The sequence below is a fragment of the Channa argus genome, chromosome 14 (genome assembly GCF_033026475.1).
Source record: "Channa argus isolate prfri chromosome 14, Channa argus male v1.0, whole genome shotgun sequence".
Taxonomy (NCBI): Eukaryota; Metazoa; Chordata; class Actinopteri; order Anabantiformes; family Channidae; genus Channa; species Channa argus.
In genome coordinates this window covers 7,563,537-7,586,874 of record NC_090210.1, presented here as the reverse complement: position 1 = coordinate 7,586,874, position 23,338 = coordinate 7,563,537, and the positions used below count along the sequence as shown (strand labels likewise).

General features: G+C 38.6%; 3 protein-coding genes and 1 pseudogene across 3 annotated transcripts; all 4 read left to right on the top strand.

Annotated features, from left to right (window-relative positions):
• The first annotated feature begins 304 nt into the window (after nucleotides 1–304).
• Nucleotides 305–5,069, top strand: LOC137098426 (nicotinamide/nicotinic acid mononucleotide adenylyltransferase 3-like; annotated as a pseudogene).
• A 936-nt stretch (nucleotides 5,070–6,005) lies between these two features.
• On the top strand, nucleotides 6,006–9,661 carry LOC137098532 (retinol-binding protein 1-like). The gene is made up of 4 exons (XM_067474838.1): nucleotides 6,006–6,451; nucleotides 6,707–6,885; nucleotides 7,541–7,642; nucleotides 9,133–9,661. The coding sequence occupies exons 1-4, from the start codon at nucleotides 6,379–6,381 to the stop codon at nucleotides 9,181–9,183; spliced, it is 405 nt and encodes a 134-aa protein (XP_067330939.1). The 5' UTR covers nucleotides 6,006–6,378; the 3' UTR covers nucleotides 9,184–9,661.
• A 2,434-nt stretch (nucleotides 9,662–12,095) lies between these two features.
• Nucleotides 12,096–14,040, top strand: LOC137098548 (retinol-binding protein 2-like). The gene is made up of 4 exons (XM_067474874.1): nucleotides 12,096–12,236; nucleotides 12,645–12,823; nucleotides 13,527–13,628; nucleotides 13,763–14,040. The coding sequence occupies exons 1-4, from the start codon at nucleotides 12,164–12,166 to the stop codon at nucleotides 13,814–13,816; spliced, it is 408 nt and encodes a 135-aa protein (XP_067330975.1). The 5' UTR covers nucleotides 12,096–12,163; the 3' UTR covers nucleotides 13,817–14,040.
• A 1,085-nt stretch (nucleotides 14,041–15,125) lies between these two features.
• Nucleotides 15,126–22,248, top strand: copb2 (COPI coat complex subunit beta 2). The gene is made up of 22 exons (XM_067474873.1): nucleotides 15,126–15,271; nucleotides 15,728–15,865; nucleotides 16,061–16,147; nucleotides 16,413–16,539; nucleotides 16,638–16,786; nucleotides 17,012–17,158; nucleotides 17,381–17,480; nucleotides 17,591–17,733; nucleotides 17,918–18,117; nucleotides 18,284–18,394; nucleotides 18,493–18,581; nucleotides 18,678–18,784; nucleotides 18,911–19,054; nucleotides 19,260–19,390; nucleotides 19,510–19,717; nucleotides 19,882–19,992; nucleotides 20,144–20,358; nucleotides 20,474–20,612; nucleotides 20,858–20,995; nucleotides 21,111–21,188; nucleotides 21,368–21,520; nucleotides 21,734–22,248. Exons 1-22 carry the CDS (start codon nucleotides 15,269–15,271, stop codon nucleotides 21,827–21,829), a joined length of 2,814 nt encoding a protein of 937 aa, XP_067330974.1. The 5' UTR covers nucleotides 15,126–15,268; the 3' UTR covers nucleotides 21,830–22,248.
• Nucleotides 22,249–23,338: the final 1,090 nt, after the last annotated feature.

Genomic DNA, 23,338 nt, shown 5'->3' with positions numbered 1-23,338 from the left:
CCCAAATAAAATATTAACAAACGCAAAGTGTCCTGTGGGCATCTCAATAACTAGCTTTTCATCATGTGTTTTCAAATTCAAACAGTTTGTGCTGTTAAACAGTGCTTCATTGTGTCTGTCGGCCTGTCTTTCATTCACTCGCATCTTAGGACACTTTACAGTTAAAATCTGTAAGCCATGCTTCTAAAATAAGTCAGATCAGCTGAATGTATACTTGGATTAACAGTATTTAGGTTACTTACTGTAAGTGCATGTAAACCCAGTCAGTGTTGATGACTCTTCCTTCTCTCTTGCTTTCAGATTTTTAGATGATTGTGTAAAGGGGGAAAGTAACATGGCGACCCGCCGTGTTCCACTAATCTTGTTACTCTGCGGCTCTTTTAATCCCATCACCAACCAACACATGAGGCTGTTGAGCTGGCCAGGGACCAAATGTACTGCACAGGTCAGATCCGGACATCAGAAACACATATTGTAGAGGCTGTAAGGCTGACCCTAAAGTTAGATAATCATAGTTGGCTCTAGACTGTTTTTCTGTTATAAAAAGATAATAACACTGTGCAAAGCTACACACACACTAATCCAAGGTGCAAAACTTGAGCAAGAAAATTTAAAAAAATTTTACCTTCATAACTTCTAGTACACGTTTACATATTCAATTTATCTAATAATTGCTCATGAACTAGACTGCAAGGAACAAGTTGTACTGGAGTGTATTATATTATGAGGTGGTTCTAAAGTTTTGGCCATCCTATTTAAAATAAATAAGTGGGCTAAAACATTAGAACCACCTGTTCTTATAATTCACTCCAGTACGACTCCACTACCCACTCTGGCCTCAATAATAAACAAATAGTACAATTATCAACCTCTTGACAGTTTCAACATAAAGAAAAAGAAATGATAACCTTGTAAAAGTAGCATTCACGGCAGAACTGCTGCATTGAATTGCATGAGATTGTACAGGTGCACCTAACAAATTAGTCAGTAAGTGTACATCACTTTTAACCCAGTATATGATCACAACATTAAACCTTGATTAAAATAATAAATTAAAATAAGAAGATACAATTTATATAAAAAATCCACAAGCACAAATTGGGTTCATGTAAAATTAGTATTAAATTGGAGTTCTAAAAAGCCTTTTGAGTGCACTGCAAGTTTTGCTATTGATTTTATTGTGTTATATCTTTATTTCCAGATAGCCTTGGGGGTCAAATGTGCTCCTAGATTCATGTATTTGTCTCAGAAATTTTTAGAGACAAAATATGAATTATGTACTAACAAATGTGAGTTTGCCAGAAACATGATTCCAGATGACCGCAAAATTTGCTTCGTGTCTTCAGGGTGTGAAAGTAGAATATTTGCTAACACACTCCAAGTCAATAATGATAACAGGGCTTTGTTTTTAGACTTGTAGTAGCTGCTCCCTAATGGCCAAAATATCAATAAATGCACTTTGATATTAATAATAACTTTAATATTCAAACTTTTCAATTACTTCAGTATTTTAAAGCAGCTTTTCAACACTTAACATTAATGAAATAATATAAGCTATGAGTAATAATATAGTTTGAAACATCATCTCCCGCTTTTTAAAACGCTCACTTATTGCATATGTTGACAAATTTGAGTTCAGACGATACACTAACAGTACCAACATCAATATTTCTTAGTTTTAAAATGAATTTCTGCATTCTTCTCTTCTCTTCTCTCTTCTTCTCCCCTTTAGGCCAGTACCAGGTGGTGAGTGGCATTATATCTCCAGTTAGCGAGCTGGTAAGGCCTGGTATTGGCTAAGTACCGCATTGCTATGGCAAAGCTGGCACTCCAGAGCTCCAGCTGGGTCACAGTTGATGAATGGGAGAGCCAGCAGCCAGGTTGGATGGAGATGGTGGATACCTTGAGGTATAAAACAACTGTCCTTTTATTCCTGGATATGTGAGGTGAACAGGCAAGATACTGAAAGGTCATACCAACCTTTGTTGTTACCTGTCAAAGCACCACAGTATTATGCAGGTTGCTTATACTAACCAGAGTCGGTAATTCCCTGTCCTTTCACTGAATAATTCAGACCACTTCACTGATTGATCACTTCACCAAAATGCCATTTCTGCCGAATACAGAATACATTGTGAAAGTACGTTTTACTGACCACCAGTACAGACCAAAGGGATGTACTGTCCTTTGCTGCTATTCAGCTGTCCTTCATGGAGTTCATGGAGTGTTGACAGTTTTCTTATATTATAGGGTCTATAGGACTCTTGGGTGCTGCGAGACTGGACTAGACCTGTGTAAGGTCTGGATTGTTAATGTGGTGAAATTATGGTTACTGACTGTTAAATTCATTGACCACACTAATGAATTAGTCAGTGGGGATGGTACAGTTCCAGGAGGCTGTCCGATATGAATATGGGTGAAGAGACACAATCAGTGGTGCTGGATGGTAAATTAAAAGATGTGAAGGCATATCTGAGTGCAGTGCAGAGCTTTACTGCCAAAAATATGCTGTTTGGCTTTATCAAGGGAAGGAATCAGCTTTTAAAGATGAAATGTACCTTACACCATATTTTTGAACACACAGTGGATTTAAACACAGTAAGTTGTAATTGCTTGTGGGTACACGTTTGGGCTTATTTTAGAAAGGTTTCTCTCATTTTATTCACTTTTCCTATTTTTCACAAATCCCTCTCTAAGCCGTGTTTGTGCAACACACATGCAGATCAGGGCATGAAGTGGCCTCTTGTCCCAGGGCTGTGAGAGGCTATGAGCAGGCCACGTCACACATTAACTCACTCCCAAACATACACATACACACTCAACCACACAAAAATCCTGGAGCACCTTTAAGAAGCTTTACTTGAAAACAGTGAAGGGTTTTTATTCAACTTTACACTCTGCTAAGCTCTGCACACCCCTTCAGGTAGTGGTCTTAATGAAACTCTAATTATTAACCCTGCTAAAAATCCACTATTAAGCAGAAATTGTTGCTCATCTCTGATTTGTCAGTCAGACAAGCCTTGCTCCAGAACTTTTAGAACTAAGTATCTTTGCACTGCTGCCAGTGCTGTTCATGAGCCTGTGTCAGGGGAGGCAGCACCTCTCCAAATTAAGATAAACCTTTAATCTTGCCATAGGCAGTAACCCCCATACCATCAGAGATGTTACCATCTGAAAGGCTCCTTTTATACCCAGTCATGTTACTGACCTGTTGCCAATTAACCTAATTAGCTGTCAAATCCTCCTCTATTGGTTTTTGTCGCCGCCATTAAATTTAAAATGAGCTAATAATTGACATGAAATGTTACGATTTCAACATCTGATGTGTTGTTTATGTTCTATTGTGAATAAAATATGGGTTGATGAGATTTGCAAATCATTGCATTCTGTTTTTATTTACATTTACACATCTTTCTAACTTTTTTGAATTGGGGTTGTAATTCGCAAATGTTGGCATGCTAACATGGTAAACATCAGTTATTCTATTATTGTTATTCTTAGTACCACATTCTCATGCTGACCACTAGCTTGGCTGCAGAATCACTGAAAGCAGGAGCTACATAATAATGCTATATAAGTGTAGAAAAGACAGTGGTTGATGACACACTTTTTTTTAAAAACATCTCTAACAAGCCTTTTAACAGGGTTAAAGTGAGGAATTCTATAACTAATGTGCCCGTGCTTAACACATGCAAAGTAGAAGCCTAATGGTGCTCTGTGGTTTTGACTAATAGTGGTTAAAGAGTATTAGGACATAGTTTTAATACTTTTAAGACTTGTATGTGTGTGTAAATGCTCAAAGGACAAAGCAGCTATATCCTGTGTTAGTGTGGTGGTGCTTATGTCATAATTTAGGAACATTTTCATAGGTTTATGGGTTATCTGCTTTTTAGCAGAATCATTTTTATAAAACACAGCACTGTATTAAAATTTCAAGTTTAAAAAAAATGAAAGATAATAGTTGATAGTTAGAAATACTCTTGAGATCTCATCAGACAAGAAGTGGGTAAATAGGAATTTTGTTTGAAGAACTGACATATTTACAAAGTCTTAAGTCTTGGTGTTGTTTGATTTCTTTTTGCCTCCAGGACCGTGAAGTAAAAAAGTTTTTTTTTTTTTACATTCTCCGTAATTATCTGCTTTCTCCAAATGAAAAACGTTCAATTTCATTGATATTCACATCATCAGTGCTTACAAATTTTCGAAATTTGCTCCTCCTAGCAGCACTCTCAGAGGTCACAGGTTGGTCATGTATTATTGTTTTGGCTACTACTCCACAGCAACATTTCAAAGTGCAACATTACAGTGTATATGAATATATTACCTGTTATTTTCTAACCTCACTACAGTATCTTATTCAACCTGTCTCCTCAGGCCCCTCTCCTTAGCTCAAACTTTGTGTGGAGCCGATTTCCTCCACACCTTTAAGATCAGGCCTGTGGCAGGATGACCATGTAGAGCAGATGGCAGGACGCTTTGGCCTCATCTGCATCAGTCGAAGCAGGCTTCAGCCTGAGCGGGGCGTTCACGAGTCGGACATGCTCTCCCACCACAGGCAAAACATTTTCCATGTGCATGAATGGGTGCGGAATGAAACCAGCGCCACAGGGGCGCGCCATGCTCTGAGACAGGGTGTAAGCATGAAGTACCTCATCCCAAACTCTGTGGTAGAGTATATTCATCAGCACAACCTCTGCACTGAGGACAGCAGGTGGAGAAACGAGGGCAAGGTGCTGATGCCGCTCACCAAGTAGGCACAGCAGCCAGGGAAGAACCTAGGTGATTGATGCAGAACATGGGAAGAGGTTCGCACAGCCTGTGAATGTCTGCAAAGAAACACTTGGAATAAAATGTGTTTTAAAGACATCACTTCTTTAGAGTGGGAAGTGTCTACACAGTGTTGTTTTGTCTTGTGAGTTTTACCGTACACACGAATAAGTTGCTAATACTGAAACTTATCTTTGCATTACATTGTTGGTGTGTCTGCTAAAACTTTGACATCCTGTCGATTTTCACATTGTGCACCATAGAGGAGTATGATAGGTTGTAATAAATCCTGTATATTTGGAGCATTGTCTGAGGATTTTTTTTTTTTTTACATTTTGAATAACAAAGTACTAAGTCTAAGTCCCTCTAACATCACAGGTCATCCAGCAGAGATACCATGAATGAAGTCTAAAAAATTACTAAACTACACAACTAAGTTTAATCATTGACAATGTGGCTAATAATATTTTATGACATATCCATTTTTGTCCTTGCCATTATAACATTCTACCAGTCTTGGTAAAGACAAATAGTGGTATTCAGTGTCTAATGTTAATAGATATTCACTTAGTTTTTTTCAAAAAATGTCAGTATGTTATGTGATGTCAATTTTATTTTCTATTCTGGTGGAGAGAGACGGCATTATGTCTAAAAATCCAAGGTTGTAAGGCATGTAAAATGTAAACTCCATCCTGTTTTTAATTTTCATTCATATGAAGATGAATGTGGGTGTCTGTACTCAGCAGCAGTCTCCCAGCAGCAATTCATTTCATTCTGGATCTATTCGGTGTCCCCATTATCATCCACACACTGCGTCTGTGAGGCCCATATTTTTTTCCACCAAAGGATTTAAAGTAATCCTGACAGTTGCTCAGCTACCAGAGGTGTTTTCTCACTGAGACCAATGGCTGAAAGCAACACTGTGCAACTCATACTGACTGGCATCCTTTGAAACATTTGTGTGCATGTGCATTTGTGTTCCAGTCACTAAAGAATTTAGACAGTGGGTTGGCTGCAGCTGGACCAAAAGAGAGATTATCAAATTAATTGAGTTATTTAGGCGAGACAAAAGATGTGACAGGCCTATTGTGCCACATCTAATTGTTCCCGTTGGATCATTTTAATCTCAGGTGATTCTGCCTTTGTGCTGTGCATATCAGCCACAGTGGGTTCTCCATGCTGCCACATTCACAGCCTGAACATCTTTTTTGTGCCTTTAATCTTTATTGATTGTTTTTAAGCTGCATCGTGACTAACTCATCTTACATAACATAACCAAACTGCAAACCAAATCTGCCACATGTGGATTTACAAATACTTTGGGCCAATGCTGAGTGAGCATACTTCGAAATAAAGCTCACATATGTCTTGTGCATTAAGTCTGCATTTTCCATTTTGCCAGCATACAGTATTTAGGGAAAGCGTGGTGAGGATTGAAGGGTTACATAGTGACGACCGCGGCAGGGAACTTGGACGAAGCCCGACAGGTAATCGGATTAAAGTAGGTCTAGTTCAAATTGGGGCTTTTGACACCGGGTGCACTCCATCGCAGGACGCCCTGCAAGACGGACCTGCACCTTTACTGGACCTACGAAAACCAGGGGCATAAATATGCCGGTCGATCTGAACGGATACTGGAAAATGATTTCCAACGAAAACTTCGAGGATTATATGAAGGCTCTCGGTAAGTTTGTTGAGAGCTTTCTAGAAGTAGCAAGATGCCAGATCGACGTGTAGGGGCAGGTTAAAACATAGTTACACACATTACATAGCATTCAGTGGTAGAGAGATTCAGATTGTAGACATCTGTCTTTTTATAACAGAAAAATGTTAACTTCGGATTTACTGTTATAAAATACCTAAAGACAGCAATACCAGAAACCTCATGCTATTTCTAAACTTCAATTCTCTTTACTTCTTACTTGGGGACCTGTCGCAGATGTAAATGTTGCCATCAGAAAAATCGCCAACTTGCTGAAGCCTGACAAGGACATCACCCAGGACGGGGACCACATCATCATCAAGACCCTCAGCACCTTCAGAAACTACAACATGGAGTTCTATGTGGGCAAAGAGTTCCAGGAGGATCTGTCTGGAGTGGATGAAAGGAAATGCATGGTGAGTATTTGTACAAACGTATTCAGAGAGGGCAGATTTGTGAGTAGGCCTGTTTGCGTGGTGCATGGTTCAAACGTTTAACCAGCCTGTTAAACCACTCATTGGACATTGCAGTTTAATTACACTGCTGCAGGTGTGGGGACTTGTGGCATAACACATCTGCTGTTGGTGCAAAACCTGAGGCTGTGTAAACTGACTTTTCTTACTTATGAAACTTTCCACAAACTTTTCTCACTCTTGTCATTGAAAAATGTTAAAAAAGGCCAACAATCTCAGATAGTGCAGGAAAATACGAGGCTCACATTTGTCTAATCAGTTTGTGACACTAAATACTTAATGGGATCAAAGATTATATGTGGTCCCCCTTAAAAAAACCTTTTTTGTATGCTGATAGGCTGATTATAGATAAGCTATAAGCTGTTTGGAGGGTGGCTGAAAGAGAAAATAAGTGTGTGTGTGTGTGTGTGTGTGTTTGTGTGTCGATTTGATCAGAATAATTATGGTAAGAAGGATGAAAGATAATGGTACCTCACTCAGAAAATGTATATTTATGAGAGGAAACATACATCTACTTTGTTACATTTTAATAAACCATCCATTCATGCAATGTGTCTTATAATCACATGTCTCAATTTGACCTGTGACCCTGATGCAGACCACTATCACCTGGGAGGGGGACAAGCTGGTGTGTGTGCAGAAAGGAGAGATCGAAGGAAGAGGCTGGACCCACTGGTTAGAGGGAGATGAGCTTCATTTGGTAAGAAAACATCAGTTCTCTCCATGAATATTAATGTATGCAATTTGAACACTTTAATCCGAATCCAAAATACCTCTCAGCAGTGTATGTGCAGTGCATGTATTTTTATGCGTGATTCCAGTGGGTGCCCACTAGCTCTAGCAGAAGTAACATTATACGTATGAGCTGCATGCACACATGGAAAGTAGGTTATGAAAGTTAGAAGACCAGGTCTAAAACTCACTTAAAGCCAAACAAATTATATTATTCTCACATATAGTAATAGACTACATCTGACCATGATGTGTTTAAGGTAAACAATGCATATTTGAGTCTCAAGTGTTTGCTCCAAAACCCTCAGAAAGTTGGATGCAAAATAATTCAAAATTAAAATTACGTGTCTATACATATTAAGTAATGCAGCACATATCAACACCAAACTTTACCATGTTATTATCTTGACTTTGCAAATCTAATCTTTCTTACAAGGACTTCAGTAACTTAAAAAAAACATCTCCACTGTGAAATTCATTGTGTCCCCCATTGCGGCCTATAATTAAAGCATTAGCATCTGAAAAGACTTTAAAGTAATGACTAGCACATTACCATTTTCATTAGCTCAGCATTATCAGATTTTCCTCTGTATGATTACTGCTATCAAAGCTAAGCAAAAATAATCTCCCAAATTATTTGGTTTAAGTGATGCCAACAGATGTTTTCAATCAGCCACCATGAAATTAGTTATTAGTACAAGTTCCCCAGAGCTGGATGAGGATTTAGGTGTAGAGCAACAGTGGCCTCTAGTGGTAGAAAATACATTACAGTGTGTTTAATAACTGTTGTCCTATTCCAGTAGTTCTCAATCCTAGTCCTCGGGGTCTCCTGCTCTGCATGTTTTCCAACTATCCCTGCATTACTCACTGCTGATTACCTGGATCAGGTGTCTTCAGGGAATAAGAAGTTGCAAGATACCAATTCAATTTATCCTCCTGCTCTCCACCCTCATCTGTCTTCCAGGTTCTGATTGACTGAATGCATATGATCTAGGTAATTAGCAGTGGGTAAGATTAGGATAGCTGGTAATCACGCAGAGCAGAGGCCTTTGAGGACCAGGATTGACATCCATTTTGGTCTCCATTTTGGGTGATTTGAAAGTGTTTCAGATAAACTGAATTAACTGTTTCTTTAAAGCATGAAAAGCCCTTACTTCTTATACTAATTTAAAGAACCACTGGCTCATCTAAAACATACATACCCACAAAGTCTAAAGTTGAAAGAAAGTAGTATTGTCATTCTTGCATTTCTCATCTGACAATCGCTGCCATGGACATTGTTTTCTGGACGTGGGTGCTTATCTGTGATTGTAGCATCAAGGCAAAGGTGCAGTGATTCCACATCTGTCAACAAATAGATTTTATTTTTTTTTTTTTTTAAAAACCCGATGTAATCTTTCGGAACATTTGGATTTTTCTCGATTTCAAAACCTTTATATTGTCTACTGTCGTCAACAGGAGCTAAGAGCTGCAGGAGCTGTTTGCAAGCAGGTCTTCAAGAAGACCTAATCTGGCTCTCATTGAACAAGGCGGACCCCCAGCTGAGACACACCAGACACATCCAATGCCTCTGACGAACTATCCAACTTTCCTTTGTTCTAGATGTCTCTCCAAATACATCCATTCCATCCACACATTTCTCATGAATAAACATTACGCACATACAAATGTTACATTACATTTTATATTCCATTAAAACTGTTGCCTTACTCTGCCAAAGTCAATTTAGATACAGCACAGTGAGGGACAGAGCAGTGGACAAAGTAAAGAAAACAGTAATCTGACTACTTAGTTCTCGGAATGTTTGTTGTGGATGAAAAATAATAAACATATAAGTTTGGTTAAGAACTGTGAGCTTATGAGCCACTAATGCTTATAAGCTCCAGATGGTTATCATATTTGATGCATAGATCCTCCCCAATTCATTTGGGACTGTGCCACTGACAATATAATGAATCATTCAATCAATAAATGAAACTCAACAGTGCTCAACAGTGTCATTTTGCTGAGAGATTTATTATCTTTATTTTTATGCCCAGACTCAACCAAGCCAATCCCTGAATGTATACGCCAAAGGCTGGTGCTAGAAGCTCTTTTTTGCTTTATTATTAGATGGCACAAAAAAACATTCATGCTTACACCAATGTGTGCAGGGCCCAAGCCAGTGCCCTGTCACAGAGCAGCAGGTAATTTTACATTGCTACAGCTGTAAGATGTCCAGCTCACTTGTGCATTAATTGCTGCTGCTCGTCCTGCTGTTCTACCTCCTGCTGCTTCTTGTGCATTTATGCCCCTCCACCACCCCAGCATCTACCTGTGGGCTCTGTTTATTTATGCTTCCTCAGAGGGTTGTTATTGATCTCTCCCTGCTTTCACTTTGGCTGGCTAAAAAAAAAAGTGCTTTCAGGAAGGAGACAGCAACTAACACCAGAGTGAAATCTACATTTACGTTTTTCTTCAAAAAACTTTTCCTCTGAATTTATAGGTTCTATGGCTGCATGTCAATAGCTCAACCCTCATTTTGATTGGCAGTCTGCAGATGAAGAGTACAAGACAGAAGATTGTTTTACACTTAAAAATGGGTTTTGCTTATTGGTTTTACTGCATAGATTTTTCAGATTGCTGTTAGCTTCATCTGCATGGCTCAGGTCTCTCCACTGACAGCACTCTTTTCTATCTGGTGTATCACATTAATGCAGCAGTCCAAATAGTGCTCTGCATTTATAAAATTAGTGGGGTTTTTTTCTCATTTTGTTTATAATAACTAGTTTTTGCACCAAATGACCAAGACAAATTTCTTGTATGTGAAAACCGACTTGTATTAAACCTTTCTAATTTTAACACTCATCTGATGAAGGAGGTGAGGTTCTCTGAGGTCACTTTAAATCAGTGTTCAAGACATAAGAGCACGATGCTGGAACATTACAAAAGGCCTTTAAGCCAATCATAATTTGATATGAGCCAGCATGCTATATTTACGTGTATGGCATTCAAGTTGACAGTGGGATTGGTTGGCTCTGCCTCTCCCAATACAAACCACTAGTGAATGTCGGGGCTAAAACGGAATAACTGCCAGTCACAAAAAGTAGTGGGTCAGTATCAGACCACCTCATTATAACTTTGCTGGGCCTGGTGAGAGATGATTCTCACCCTAATCTACAGTACCCTTAAATTGCCCTAACATGTTAAAGCTGCTTTTGATATGTCCTGTGACCTCAGCAAAGGGTAAATAGTTGCTGCCTTGACCCAACCTCATCTACATTTTCTCTGCTTGGACTAAGCTGCTATTGCCAACTACGCTGGCTTTATAGTTAGTTTAATTGGCTGCTCAGCAGACCAGCCATTATCCCTGCTTATCTAGTTCCATTAATCCTACTAGTAGCAGTTATATCAGAAAATGACCACCCTCCGTCTTCATCTTTAACATGTTCTTGATCTCTATCCAAATACTTGGCACCATGACCCAGTATGACATTGAGTTTGGATTTGTTCAGGTTAAGTAACAGTGGCTGGCCCAACTGCCTTATTACTGTCTGTTTTTCCCAGCACTGCTGTGCTCAAAACAACCCTGCATACCAGGTTAAACCACCATGTTAACACGCTAATACCAGCTAACTCCATTTTGAGCTACACAGTCTGGTCTTAAATTGTTAGCAGTCTCCGACAGACTATTGACTGTTTTCATCCTAAATCGTCCCAAATCTCTCCATTTGCCAGTCTCTCCCTGCATTTAGAAGTTCTGAATGACTGTTCAAAGCTTCCTGCTGTCTAAAATGTCAGCCTCCTAAACAAACAATTCAATTACCAATTGTAAATATTTGAAACTAAAGTTTATAGATTCATATTAACAATATCTGGATGACTTTTTTATTGAACTAGTTTTTTTTTAACTGTTTTATGTAAATGTGTTTTGAGGGATTGGCCTGGACCTGAATGATTAAAGCACAGCATCCTGGGTTTGAGTTCAGCCAGGGGCCTGTGCTACTTGTCTTTCTTCTCCAATGTTTAAAAATTGTATTTTAAATATTGATTTTTTTTTTTATTTTAAGACTGCTTATACTTATATAACCTACATGGTCAAAGTTCACACACTACGGTTTAGCAGAAAAAGATCAAATAAAGAGCCGATACTGCTGGCAAATGTTACAAAATTGATTCTCCTGTCTGTACATTTTCCAACCCTGAAATACATATGTGTTAAAAGGTGCATGTGAAATAGAAGGTGCCCCCATTACTGTGTGGGTATGTGTGTGGGCACTCTCAATGTCCTTTGTAACCTCTCAATGATTGTGTAGAGAATGAAAGAACCTCCCCCCTCCACCTCCAAAACAACTGCCCCTGCCAATCCCATTCAAGCCATAAACTCACGTATCAATAGTTCTCTGCCTTCAGGTCCCCTGCCTCACATAAAAGCAGGAGGAAGGCCATGCACCTTCCCCCTCCTTACTCTATTTAACGTTTACACATAACAGTGTCACCAGCTGCCACCATGCCTGCAGACCTCAGTGGGAAGTGGATACTGGAAAGCAATGAGAAACTTGAGGATTATTTAAAAGCATTAAGTAAGAAACTCATATTAAGCAATTAATTAATTCATTTTTAATTTTGATCTGTGGTGTCTTTGCTGTGTTTTCAAATAGTGTTACAATATGCTGTGATACGTTGGTTACACACTTAACACTTCTGTTAAGACAGTGGCTTTCTGTCCTGCTTCAATTTACCAAAATGAAGCAGCAGTGGTTAGAGCTATAACTACACAGTCTTGCTATAATTTTAAATAGCCAAAACTATTTTCATTTAAAATCACATCCAGTCAATTATAAGTATTTTTAATTGGCCAAAAATTGAGTTTCCCCCCAAAAAGGTATTCAAGGCTAAACATAAACGTGAGTGAAACAGACATTAATTTTAAAAATATAATTTTGACTGCCCTGAAAACAGTGTATAATTTGTTTATTTTCTGGTCCCAGACATTGACTTTGCCACAAGAAAAATCGCCATCTCCTTATCTCAGACCAAAGTGGTCATTCAAGATGGAGATAAGTTTGAATTCAAAACACTGAGCACCTTCAGAAATTATGAGCTTGCCTTCACTGTAGGGGTGGAGTTTGATGAGTATACCAAGGGACTAGACAACAGAAATGTCAAGGTGGGTTGACCTTCAGTGTATAGAGTCCTTGAAAAGAGAGCCGGTGAGTGAGTTTCAGCTGGTTACTCCATATGTTCACGTCTTCTTTTATTGCCTATATTGTAATTAGGTTTGTGTAGGGACAGTAATTGGTCATTTATGATTTTGTGTGTAGCACCTGTGTTGAAAACAATTAAAATCTCCAACAGTGGAGAGAAGTCTTTTAACCTTTACCCATTTTCAACTTGCTTCCTGTAGTTCTATTTTACACGTGTATGAATTGTATTAAACTTCCCTCTGCCTTCCCCTTTTCAAAATCTCTCTCAGCTTCTAGATTAAAAAAACTCCTTCACGTGACATCATCTGGAAGAATTTTGGAAACCAGGTGACATCATCTGAGGTGAAAACATAGACATTATATAGAGGGTTTTTTCAGCTAGAAGCAGAGACATATTTTAAAAAAGAGAAGGCAGAGGGAAGGTTTATAGTATTTGTAACAATGTATTCTCTAAAATAGGAAAACAGGATGCAAGTTAAAATTTCACAAAATAAAATCCATTGACTGAACACTTTATTTATGATGATAAGTGGAAATCGCGAGAAAAGCATTGTAGGTTTACATACTAGTAAAATTCTTGTATTATATAATAGGCTATATAATAAGTGACAGGCTTTCCTTTAGAATATTAATGTTTAAAAAAGGAAATTATATGTCATCTTGTAGAGTCTAGTGACCTGGGAAGGGGACAAGCTGGTGTGCACTCAGAAAGGTGAGAAGAAAGACCGTGGCTGGAAACACTGGATCGAAGGAGACAAACTTGTCCTGGTGGGTTAACAATATTAGTCATGGTCTTTTAATTATTTACCAAACATTTAAACTAGAACAATGTTGATGGATTAAAGAGAAATTGTCTTTTTCAATCCGATATTAACAAGATTCTACTCCTTCGTTACTTACAGGAGCTCACTTGTGAAGATGTAGTTTGTCTTCAGGTGTTCAAAAAAAGAGAATGAAAGATAAACATCTGTTTTTGTTTTCATTTACTGTTAAAAAGGTTGCTTGCTTCTCATAGTGATGAATAAAATGAATATATAGAAGAAGTAGTGTGTGTTATGTATGAATAGAGACAAACCTGTTCTGAAAAGGACATCATGAAAAGTGATGATACTTTTTGACAGAAGGTTGTGACATAAGTTGGCTGCTAGGAAGTCAAACTAATATCAAAATCAAATCAGAATATATTCATCCTAAATTGCATTCATACTCAAGAGAGTGTAACAGTGACATGTGTCCACACATGTAGTTAGTGTAGTGGTGACATGGTCACAATTCCTACTACAGAATGGAATATTAAATAAACTTTTTAAAGGTTGTGGGTAGACTTAACCGATGCTCGAGTTGCCATCTACTGGGAACATATGGCGGTTTCCTGGAAAAGAGATCAAATGTAATGGTACACCAATACCAGCACTGGATTCAGATTGACACCTCTGAACTCTGTTCATATTATGTGACAATAATCCGAACTGTATAGCAAATTTTGGTTATAGGTTACTTTTTGTGTCTGCAAAAATATGACTGATATTACAACTACTAATTTAGGCTCTTAATAAGTAAACATAGGATAAAAAACACGTTCTGTAAATTCTTAGTATGAAAAAAGCAAGTTTTTTATTTATCACTATGTATCATCATTGACTCTTCATACAGCCTACACTTTAAGAACACATTCTGTAAAGTAGCCCAATGTCTGACACATAGATGGTAAATGCTCTGTACTTATATAGCACTTTTCTACCTATTGGCACTCAAAGCACTTTACACTGCTTCTTATTCACCCATTCACACTCACAATAACAATCACACGCCCACTCATACACCAGTGGGGGAGCTGCTATGCAGCTGGACAACACTCACCGGGAGCAACTAAGTTGTGGTTCAGTGTCTTGCTCAAGGACACTTCGACATGTGACCGGAGGAGACGGGGATTGAACCAACAACTGTGAGATTGGTAGACAACCGTTCTACCTTCCTGCCCCACAGTCGCCCATTTTTACCTGGTCAGCTAGGCTGTGATACCACACAGTTGTGTTCCGTAGTCAGCAGTAATATCACACTGCAAAAATACTATTACAAGTCCAACATCCTAAAAGTTAATTTTATGTATGTAGTCTACAATGACAGAAAACTTTTAACCGACTGAAATGGACGTATCCTATGGCAAAAAAAGGACTTTAACGTCATATAAGCATTTCTGTCAATGTGGCAGATCAGCTCACAACACAAACAGAAGCAGCGGGCCGAGAAACTTGTCACGTCATCAATTCATGATCGCAACTCACGCGAGACTGGGTTTCAGGAAGTTCCACGTCAGTATCCAGTATACTGTTCACTGAAATCGCTACGTTTGGACCCCGACTGCAGCTGTTTTATCGGCTCTTATTGTGACAACACGGGGATAAAATATGGTAAGATACACTTGAAACAGTTCTAATCATGTTTCTTTCTGTATATGTGATCTGAATCTGCTGAATTGTCAAACAAAAACCCACTTTGAGACTCTCAAATAATAATGCAGTTCTGTAAATTGCATAGCTGCTAGCTAGCTACATTTAGCAGTAAGACGTGCGTCTAATGTCTCCTAACATTTTTAACCTGGCTGTTTGCTAGCGTTTTGTGTACTTAAACTTGTTTTCAGTCTGTCATCTCGTTGTTCTAATATAATATATACTGCTGAGTACCGACGTATTGTAGTCGTTCTTTGAACTACTTTAGGTTCGACGTTAACACTAGCATGCTAACAGTTGCTTTGCCTTCTCTACTAGTTATACCAGTTGACGCGGAGCTTTTTCCTAATGATAAAATTACCAAAAAGGAGAGTTTGAATTGCTTATGAAAAACACTGATGTCCATTGTCTTTTCAGCCTCTGAGGCTAGACATTAAGCGGAGGCTGACAGCCAGGTCAGACCGAGTGAAGAGTGTGGACCTTCACCCAACCGAGCCATGGATGCTGGCCAGTTTGTACAACGGTAGTGTCTGTGTGTGGAACCATGAAACACAGGTATAATCACAAATAACTGACCCAGTATACCCCTACCCCTTATACGGCACTAAGACTCCTGACTGAATAAACATGTTTTGAGTATGTCAATATTATCAAAGATAATGCAATAGACATTTAAAATCAGTGAATATGCTGCAGACTATAACCTGCCCACTAATGCATTTTTATTTTTTATTTATTTTTTTTAAACAGACTCTTGTCAAGACTTTTGAAGTATGTGACCTCCCTGTCAGAGCCTCTAAGTTTGTGGCAAGGAAGAACTGGGTCATCACTGGAGCGGTGAGTTACATCCAATAGTTAGTTCAGGCTCACTGAACACCAGCAGTTTGAAAATTTTCATAAAGAGAATTTGTTGAATTTGGTGTTGGCTCTGCCTCTCCTAAGACAAAAACCACTAGTTAAAATTTACATCTTAATGTGGCAGTGATGCCACATTAAGATGTAAAATAGTCACATTAATCTTTCCATGTTAACTGTAATGTTTTTTTTCTTTAATATGGAAAGAAAATAATCAGTTTTTCCTCCCTTTATTTGGCATGTACAGGATGACATGCAGATCCGTGTGTTCAACTACAACACCCTGGAGCGGGTCCACATGTTTGAGGCCCACTCTGATTACATTCGTTGCATTGCTGTCCATCCAACACAGCCCTACATCCTTACTAGCAGTGGTACGCTAGTAAATGTGTGATGTTACTTTATACCTTTTATTGTGAAATGCATATATATTCTTGCACATATGCACGAATGTGTTTTTTTGTCTTTGCAGATGACATGCTGATCAAGCTGTGGGACTGGGAGAAGAAGTGGTCATGCAGCCAAGTCTTTGAGGGTCACACTCACTATGTCATGCAGATTGTCATCAACCCAAAAGATAATAACCAGTTTGCAAGTGCCTCTCTGGACAGAACAATTAAGGTAGAGACCACTAAATGCCCCAGTTTGGTGCTGCTACTTTTAATTCCATTAATTTTATTATCATTTCAAATTAATAATTTAATTAGGTAAATACTGCAGGGCATCAACATCTGCACAAGTATAGTTCTTTACTAGTTAAAGATTAAGCTAATTCTAAGTTATACATGTATAATGTCTTTAATGTGCAAACAGCAATTCTCTGTTGTGACCTTTGGATTGTTTCAGGTTTGGCAGCTGGGCTCTTCTTCTCCCAATTTCACCTTGGAGGGTCATGAGAAAGGAGTCAACTGTATTGACTACTACAGCGGAGGAGACAAGCCCTACCTCATCTCAGGGGCTGATGACCGTCAAGTTAAAATCTGGGACTACCAGGTTAGAAAACTTGAATGATTTGTTTGATTTCTCACTTCCGATCAATTCAGAGTAATAACCATTTAAGCAGTGTAGGCAAATTTTTTTTGTTACATTACATTTTATAAAAAGTCAGTGTCTTAAAAAGTATCTTCCTCACTGATCGGTCACAATCTTTGTGTGAGCATCCTTTAGCACTGTGTCTGGATATAAATGTATACTCTGTCTTCATCTGTGTTGTAGAACAAGACCTGTGTTCAGACCCTGGAGGGACATGCCCAGAACGTCTCTTGTGTCAGCTTCCACCCTGAGCTTCCCATCATCATAACTGGATCAGAGGATGGTAAGCAGGAACCATCTTATCCCATCCTGTGCACAGCCGTATTGACACTGTATTTTTCACACGGCCTCACTAAGAGTTACTTTATGTAACATTGACTTCTTTCTCTGAAGGTACTGTGCGTATTTGGCACTCAAGCACTTATCGACTGGAGAGCACACTGAACTATGGCATGGAGAGAGTATGGTGTGTGTGTGGACTTAGGGGCTCCAACAATGTGGCACTAGGCTACGATGAAGGCAGCATTATCATCAAGGTGAGTTAAAGAGAATTATTCTTGAAATGTATTTTGACTGTATTAAAAAACACCAATACTAAACAAACTTATATGGTTTGCCTAATTATAGCTTATTTTATTTATTTTTTAATTAATTTGTTTTTAATATACAAAATGCTAAATACAGGGCCAATTCTCTCTTCTGTGTTCCTCCGCTGTGTAGGTGGGTCGGGAAGAGCCGGCCATGTCTATGGACAGTAATGGCAAAATCATCTGGGCCAAGCACAGTGAAATACAGCAAGCCAACCTGAAGGCCATGGGTGATGCTGAAATCAAGGATGGTGAGAGGCTGCCGCTGGCTGTTAAAGACATGGGCAGCTGTGAGATTTACCCTCAAACTATCCAGCATAACCCTAATGGAAGGTAAATGGACGCTTAATCCAAGCCGTTTAACTCAATAGCACCTTTCAAAAAGAGCCAGATATGAGCATCACAAATACTTGACTTTGATAAGGACAGTGGTGAATATACCAAAAGATCTCTGTGAGTCAGGACTGGTAACTCATTTGTGCATTTTTGTGTGCATCAGGTTTGTTGTAGTGTGTGGGGATGGAGAGTATATTATCTACACTGCCATGGCTTTAAGGAACAAGAGCTTCGGCTCCGCACAGGAGTTTGTCTGGGCACATGACTCCTCTGAGTAAGTATGTGGTTTGCAAAGAGGTGCTCCGTATAGGTGAGAAACTTATTCTCTTTATTATTAAAGAGTTTAGAGCTAACTACACTTTTTTATTACAGATATGCCATCAGAGAAAGCAACAGTATCGTCAAAATTTTCAAAAACTTCAAAGAAAAGAAATCTTTTAAGCCTGACTTTGGAGCTGAAGGTAATGTAAACATTGTTTTGTAGAGAATTTGTGGTTTTAGAAGAGGATTGTTTCCAGTGTATTAATCAGTGTATGTGGTCCCAATCTTCTCTGCAGGTGTCTATGGAGGTTTCTTACTTGGTGTGAGGTCAGTGAATGGCTTGGCATTTTATGACTGGGAGAACACAGAGCTGATCCGCCGCATCGAGATTCAGCCCAAGCATGTGAGAGGCCTACCTGAACTTAACCTTCATTTTTGCTACTTTAATCTGATGTTGATCATGTGTACATGTGTACACGCTTCATCTGTTTCTCATGTCCACCTCTCACCTTTCTTATGATTTGCCTAGATTTTCTGGTCAGACTCTGGTGAGCTGGTTTGCATTGCTACAGAGGAGTCGTTCTTCATTCTGCGTTACCTGGCAGATAAAGTAGCTGCCTCTCAAGAAAACAATGAGGGAATAACAGAGGATGGTATTGAAGATGCTTTTGAGGTGGGTGTGTTGATGCATTTCCACGTTTTCAGTACTGTATTTATTTATTTTTTAATAACCTTCAGTGTCAACAATTCCCTAGGTGGTCTAGCATAACTTTATGTCAAATTAGTGCTTAACAGTAAAACATAATTTTTGTTTCTAAGCTTAAACTTTTTAAACCATACTTTTTATGAACCACACTATCCTTTTTGTCTCTGTCCAGGTCCAAGGAGAGATTCAGGAAATTGTAAAAACTGGACTTTGGGTAGGAGACTGCTTCATTTATACCAGCTCTGTAAACAGACTAAATTACTATGTTGGAGGAGAGATCGTCACTATCGCTCATCTGGATCGGTGAGATTACAAAAACTTTTGGCCTGATTTTAACACCTGGTAATCAAAAGTTAGAAAAATGTCTTTTTTAAATGAAGCAGTGGAAAATGTTAGGTCTTACACACTTTCTCTCCCTACAGGACCATGTATCTGCTCGGTTACATACCTAAAGATGACCGTTTGTACCTGGGAGACAAGGAACTGAACATTGTCACTTACTCCCTGCTGGTCTCTGTCCTGGAGTACCAGACTGCTGTAATGAGAAGGGACTTTGGAATGGCTGATAAAGTGCTACCCACAATTCCTAAAGAACAGAGGACCAGGGTGGCCCATTTCCTGGAGAAACAGGTAAGGAAATGCAGTAGTTTTTTTTTTTCCCAATTGTAGTCATATTAATTAAAATTTTGTAACATAAAAGTGTTTGTTACAAGATTGGAGTACTTGTCATTTATTATTTTATTAAGGACTTGATGTTTTTTAGCATGCTGATGGCCCTTATTTCTTTATCTCAGGGTTTCAAGCAGCAGGCACTGGCTGTGTCCACAGACCCAGAGCACAGGTTTGAGCTGGCGTTGCAACTAGGAGAGTTGAAGATCGCTTACCAGCTGGCTGTGGAGGCAGAGGTAAGGACATGTTGAAACAGTAGTAGATGACTCATAAGAATTCACAGTAGTTTGGTGTCACATAATATCGTAATGCAATGTAAAATGTAAATGTAAATATCATCAGTGGTCAGGTACTTTTTAAAAGGTTTGTCATTCTGTCCCCCTGTAGTCAGAGCAGAAATGGAAGCAGCTAGCAGAACTTGCTATCAGTAAGTGCCAGTTTGGTCTGGCTCAGGAGTGCCTTCACCATGCCCAGGATTACGGTGGCCTGCTCCTTCTTGCCACAGCGTCCGGTAATGCTACTATGGTGGGCAAGCTGGCTGAAGGGGCAGAGAGGGATGGAAAGAACAATGTGGCTTTCATGACCTACTTCCTGCAGGGGAAGTGAGTATTGAATGTGTTTGATGGTGACACTGGTGGACATATCATAGCACAAACTATCATCAACAACAAATATGTGTTAACTATTAATTGTTGATATGTCCTCTGTCTCTCAAAGGCTTGATCAGTGTTTAGAGCTTCTGATCAGGACAAACCGGCTACCGGAAGCTGCCTTCCTAGCTCGCACCTACCTGCCTAGTCAGGTGTCTCGTGTGGTCAAATTGTGGAGAGAGAATTTGGCTAAGGTCAACCAGAAGGTCAGTTTTGTTATGGAGATTTATTTTATTTGAAGCAGTATTTCTATGGCAAGGGATTTCTGGAAAAGTTGGGATTAAGAAAGTCAATCAGATTCAATCTAGAGCAGGGAAATTACATTTACATTACCGGGATCATTGATTCTTAAGAGTAAGACGGAGAACTCTGGCTGAGTAAAATTATTTCACTTAGTTTAGATATCTTCATGTTTTGCCATTACTGTGACACATTAGACTAAATCTTGCAGGCAGCTGAATCCCTAGCAGACCCTACGGAATATGAAAATCTCTTCCCTGGGCTGAAAGAAGCCTTTGCAGCTGAGTATTACTTGAGAGAAACCTGCCTGGGCACCTGCAGACCTGCTAAAGACTATCCCCTTGTAACTGTGAGTTGTATGGCTTTTAAAGTGACAAAGTGGTTATGCTATGTGCAGACAAAATGGCTGCAGTTGTTTTCCAGTCTTCTGTCCTATACTTTTACCAAACTCCATTATTTTGCAGCCCAATGAAGACAGGAATATTCTTGAGGAGGCTCAAGGATATGAGCCGAAAGGAACCTTCATTCCTCCTGTTTCAAAGGTTTGTACAGTATATAACATTTTCTGTTAATTCTATGTTTGCAGCCTATTCCAACTGTCTTCACATGCATTACTCTGCATCTGTAATCTGTAAAAACTGGGATTTAACCAAGAAGAATCTATGGGCAGGAATTTAAAAAATGAATTTTTGTAAAAATGTAACTTGTGTTTTTCTGACAGACAGAGGATAGTGAGGAGTCCACCAATGTGGCAGAAGCTTCTGTAGCTGCAGCACCACCAGTGACGCATTCACAGCCAGAATCTGCTGCTCCTACAGTGGTGGACGAAGAGGAGGAGGAAATCCCTGCATTCTCACAGTCGCAGAAAGATAAGGTAGGACTTTCTTCTCTTTTTGATTATAGTGGGTGTTTGCAACATTTAGCCTATTGTATAGATTTACATTTTTTACTTATTGTTTTTTTAATTCTCTTATACTCTTAACTCTGATCATTGAATATAATTATACATCCAAGTGAATGAGATGAAATTGAATGTCTGAAGCATATAAGAGAATCACAATACTCATATGTTTGTGCCTTTCTGTAGATTCTAGACGATTTGGAGGTGGACTTGGACAACATGGAGCTGGATGACATTGACACCACAGACGTCAACCTTGATGAAGACTTCCTGGATGATTGAGATTTAATCTAGTCAGGTCCCCAGTAATCATCAGAACTTATTTAAAAAAAAAAAAAGGAAAAAAGAGAGAGACCAAACCCCCTTTACTCCATTTCTTTTTTGTTTGTTTGTTTTTTTTGTTTTGTTTGTATTTGTACGTAAAAATATTATATTGTCATGGCCGCTTGCTGCAGTGATGGAATTTAAGTAGATGATGATAATGATGATGATGATGATGATGATATCAGGGATGTTTTAATCTCAAAAGTAGACAGGTCGTGTCTATTTCTCACTTTCCAGTTTGTACACCAGTTTTGATGGTTTGAAAAACTTTCACTAGTTGTCTATTCAGTGATGTTATATTTACTCTCTACTTTGTGTTGTCTGTAATGGCAAATCAAAGTTTATTCAGTCCAATAAACTGCGGTCACTGTACATAACCACATTTGATTTAATAGTGTTTTAGCAGTTTCTTATTCAGATTTAACAGGTCAAATCTGCAGAATCATTACAAGCATTTTAGAACAGCATATGTCAAAATGTTAATGTCTGGAAAAGGAAAAGGAGAGCTTCTGCAAACAAAGTGAAAGTCAAGTATGAAAATATTTAATAATACCTGGAATTGCACATAATAAACATGGACAGCTTGGTTTTAAAAAAAGAACTTTAGTAATGTCAAGTACAAAAACCTGATGTAGCAAAATATGGCTTACATGGGTTAAAAAAAAGTATAACAGGTGGCAAAAAGAGAAGCTTCCAACATGCCTTCCTCACTGACATTTTGACATGTAGCAGAAACAGCACAGGTTTCATGGATTAAAAGAACGATGGTTCTGTTGCATGTTGGGGTATGTCACACCAGATTTACAGCAAGTACTATTCATTGCATGGGCACATGATAGCCAGCAATATTGGTTAATATCAGTTATACCTGGGTTCGTAGGTGGAAGGATAACACAAACCCAATATTAAAAACAAATGCAATTTGATATACTTGATGCAAGTACAACACTAAATCCATGCTTTAAACTCAAAATGCACAAGTACCAGTAAGAAAACAATGGATTTTAGCAGTGTTACATTTTCAGCTACTGACTCCATAAGTTTGTGTATGTAGTCCAGAAGAAACTTCCAAGGTGCAAATTATGTCAAAATTGTATAATAAAAATAAGGGACAAAAAATTTTTGTCACCTAGTGATTTTTTTGAGGAGGCAACATCTGCAAATAGTAACTAAAGTTGTATAATATATGCAATGAAAAAGAAGTACAACATTTCTCTATATTGTAGTGGAGTAAAGCTAAACTGTGTTTTTTTTTTAGAAAAAAACATTATAAGCTATGTCTATAAGCTACTGTGTGACAGTTGATTGCTTTGTGCCACAAATTGGACATTTAAAAAGACAAAATAGATTCATGAATTGAGATTCAGAAAGGCAGGACTGAATTGCTGTGCTATGAACTAAATATCAAACTCCAGTGTAAAGGTTTCCGTGTGTGGCCTCACTAGGTTAGACAGTACAGTAACTGGT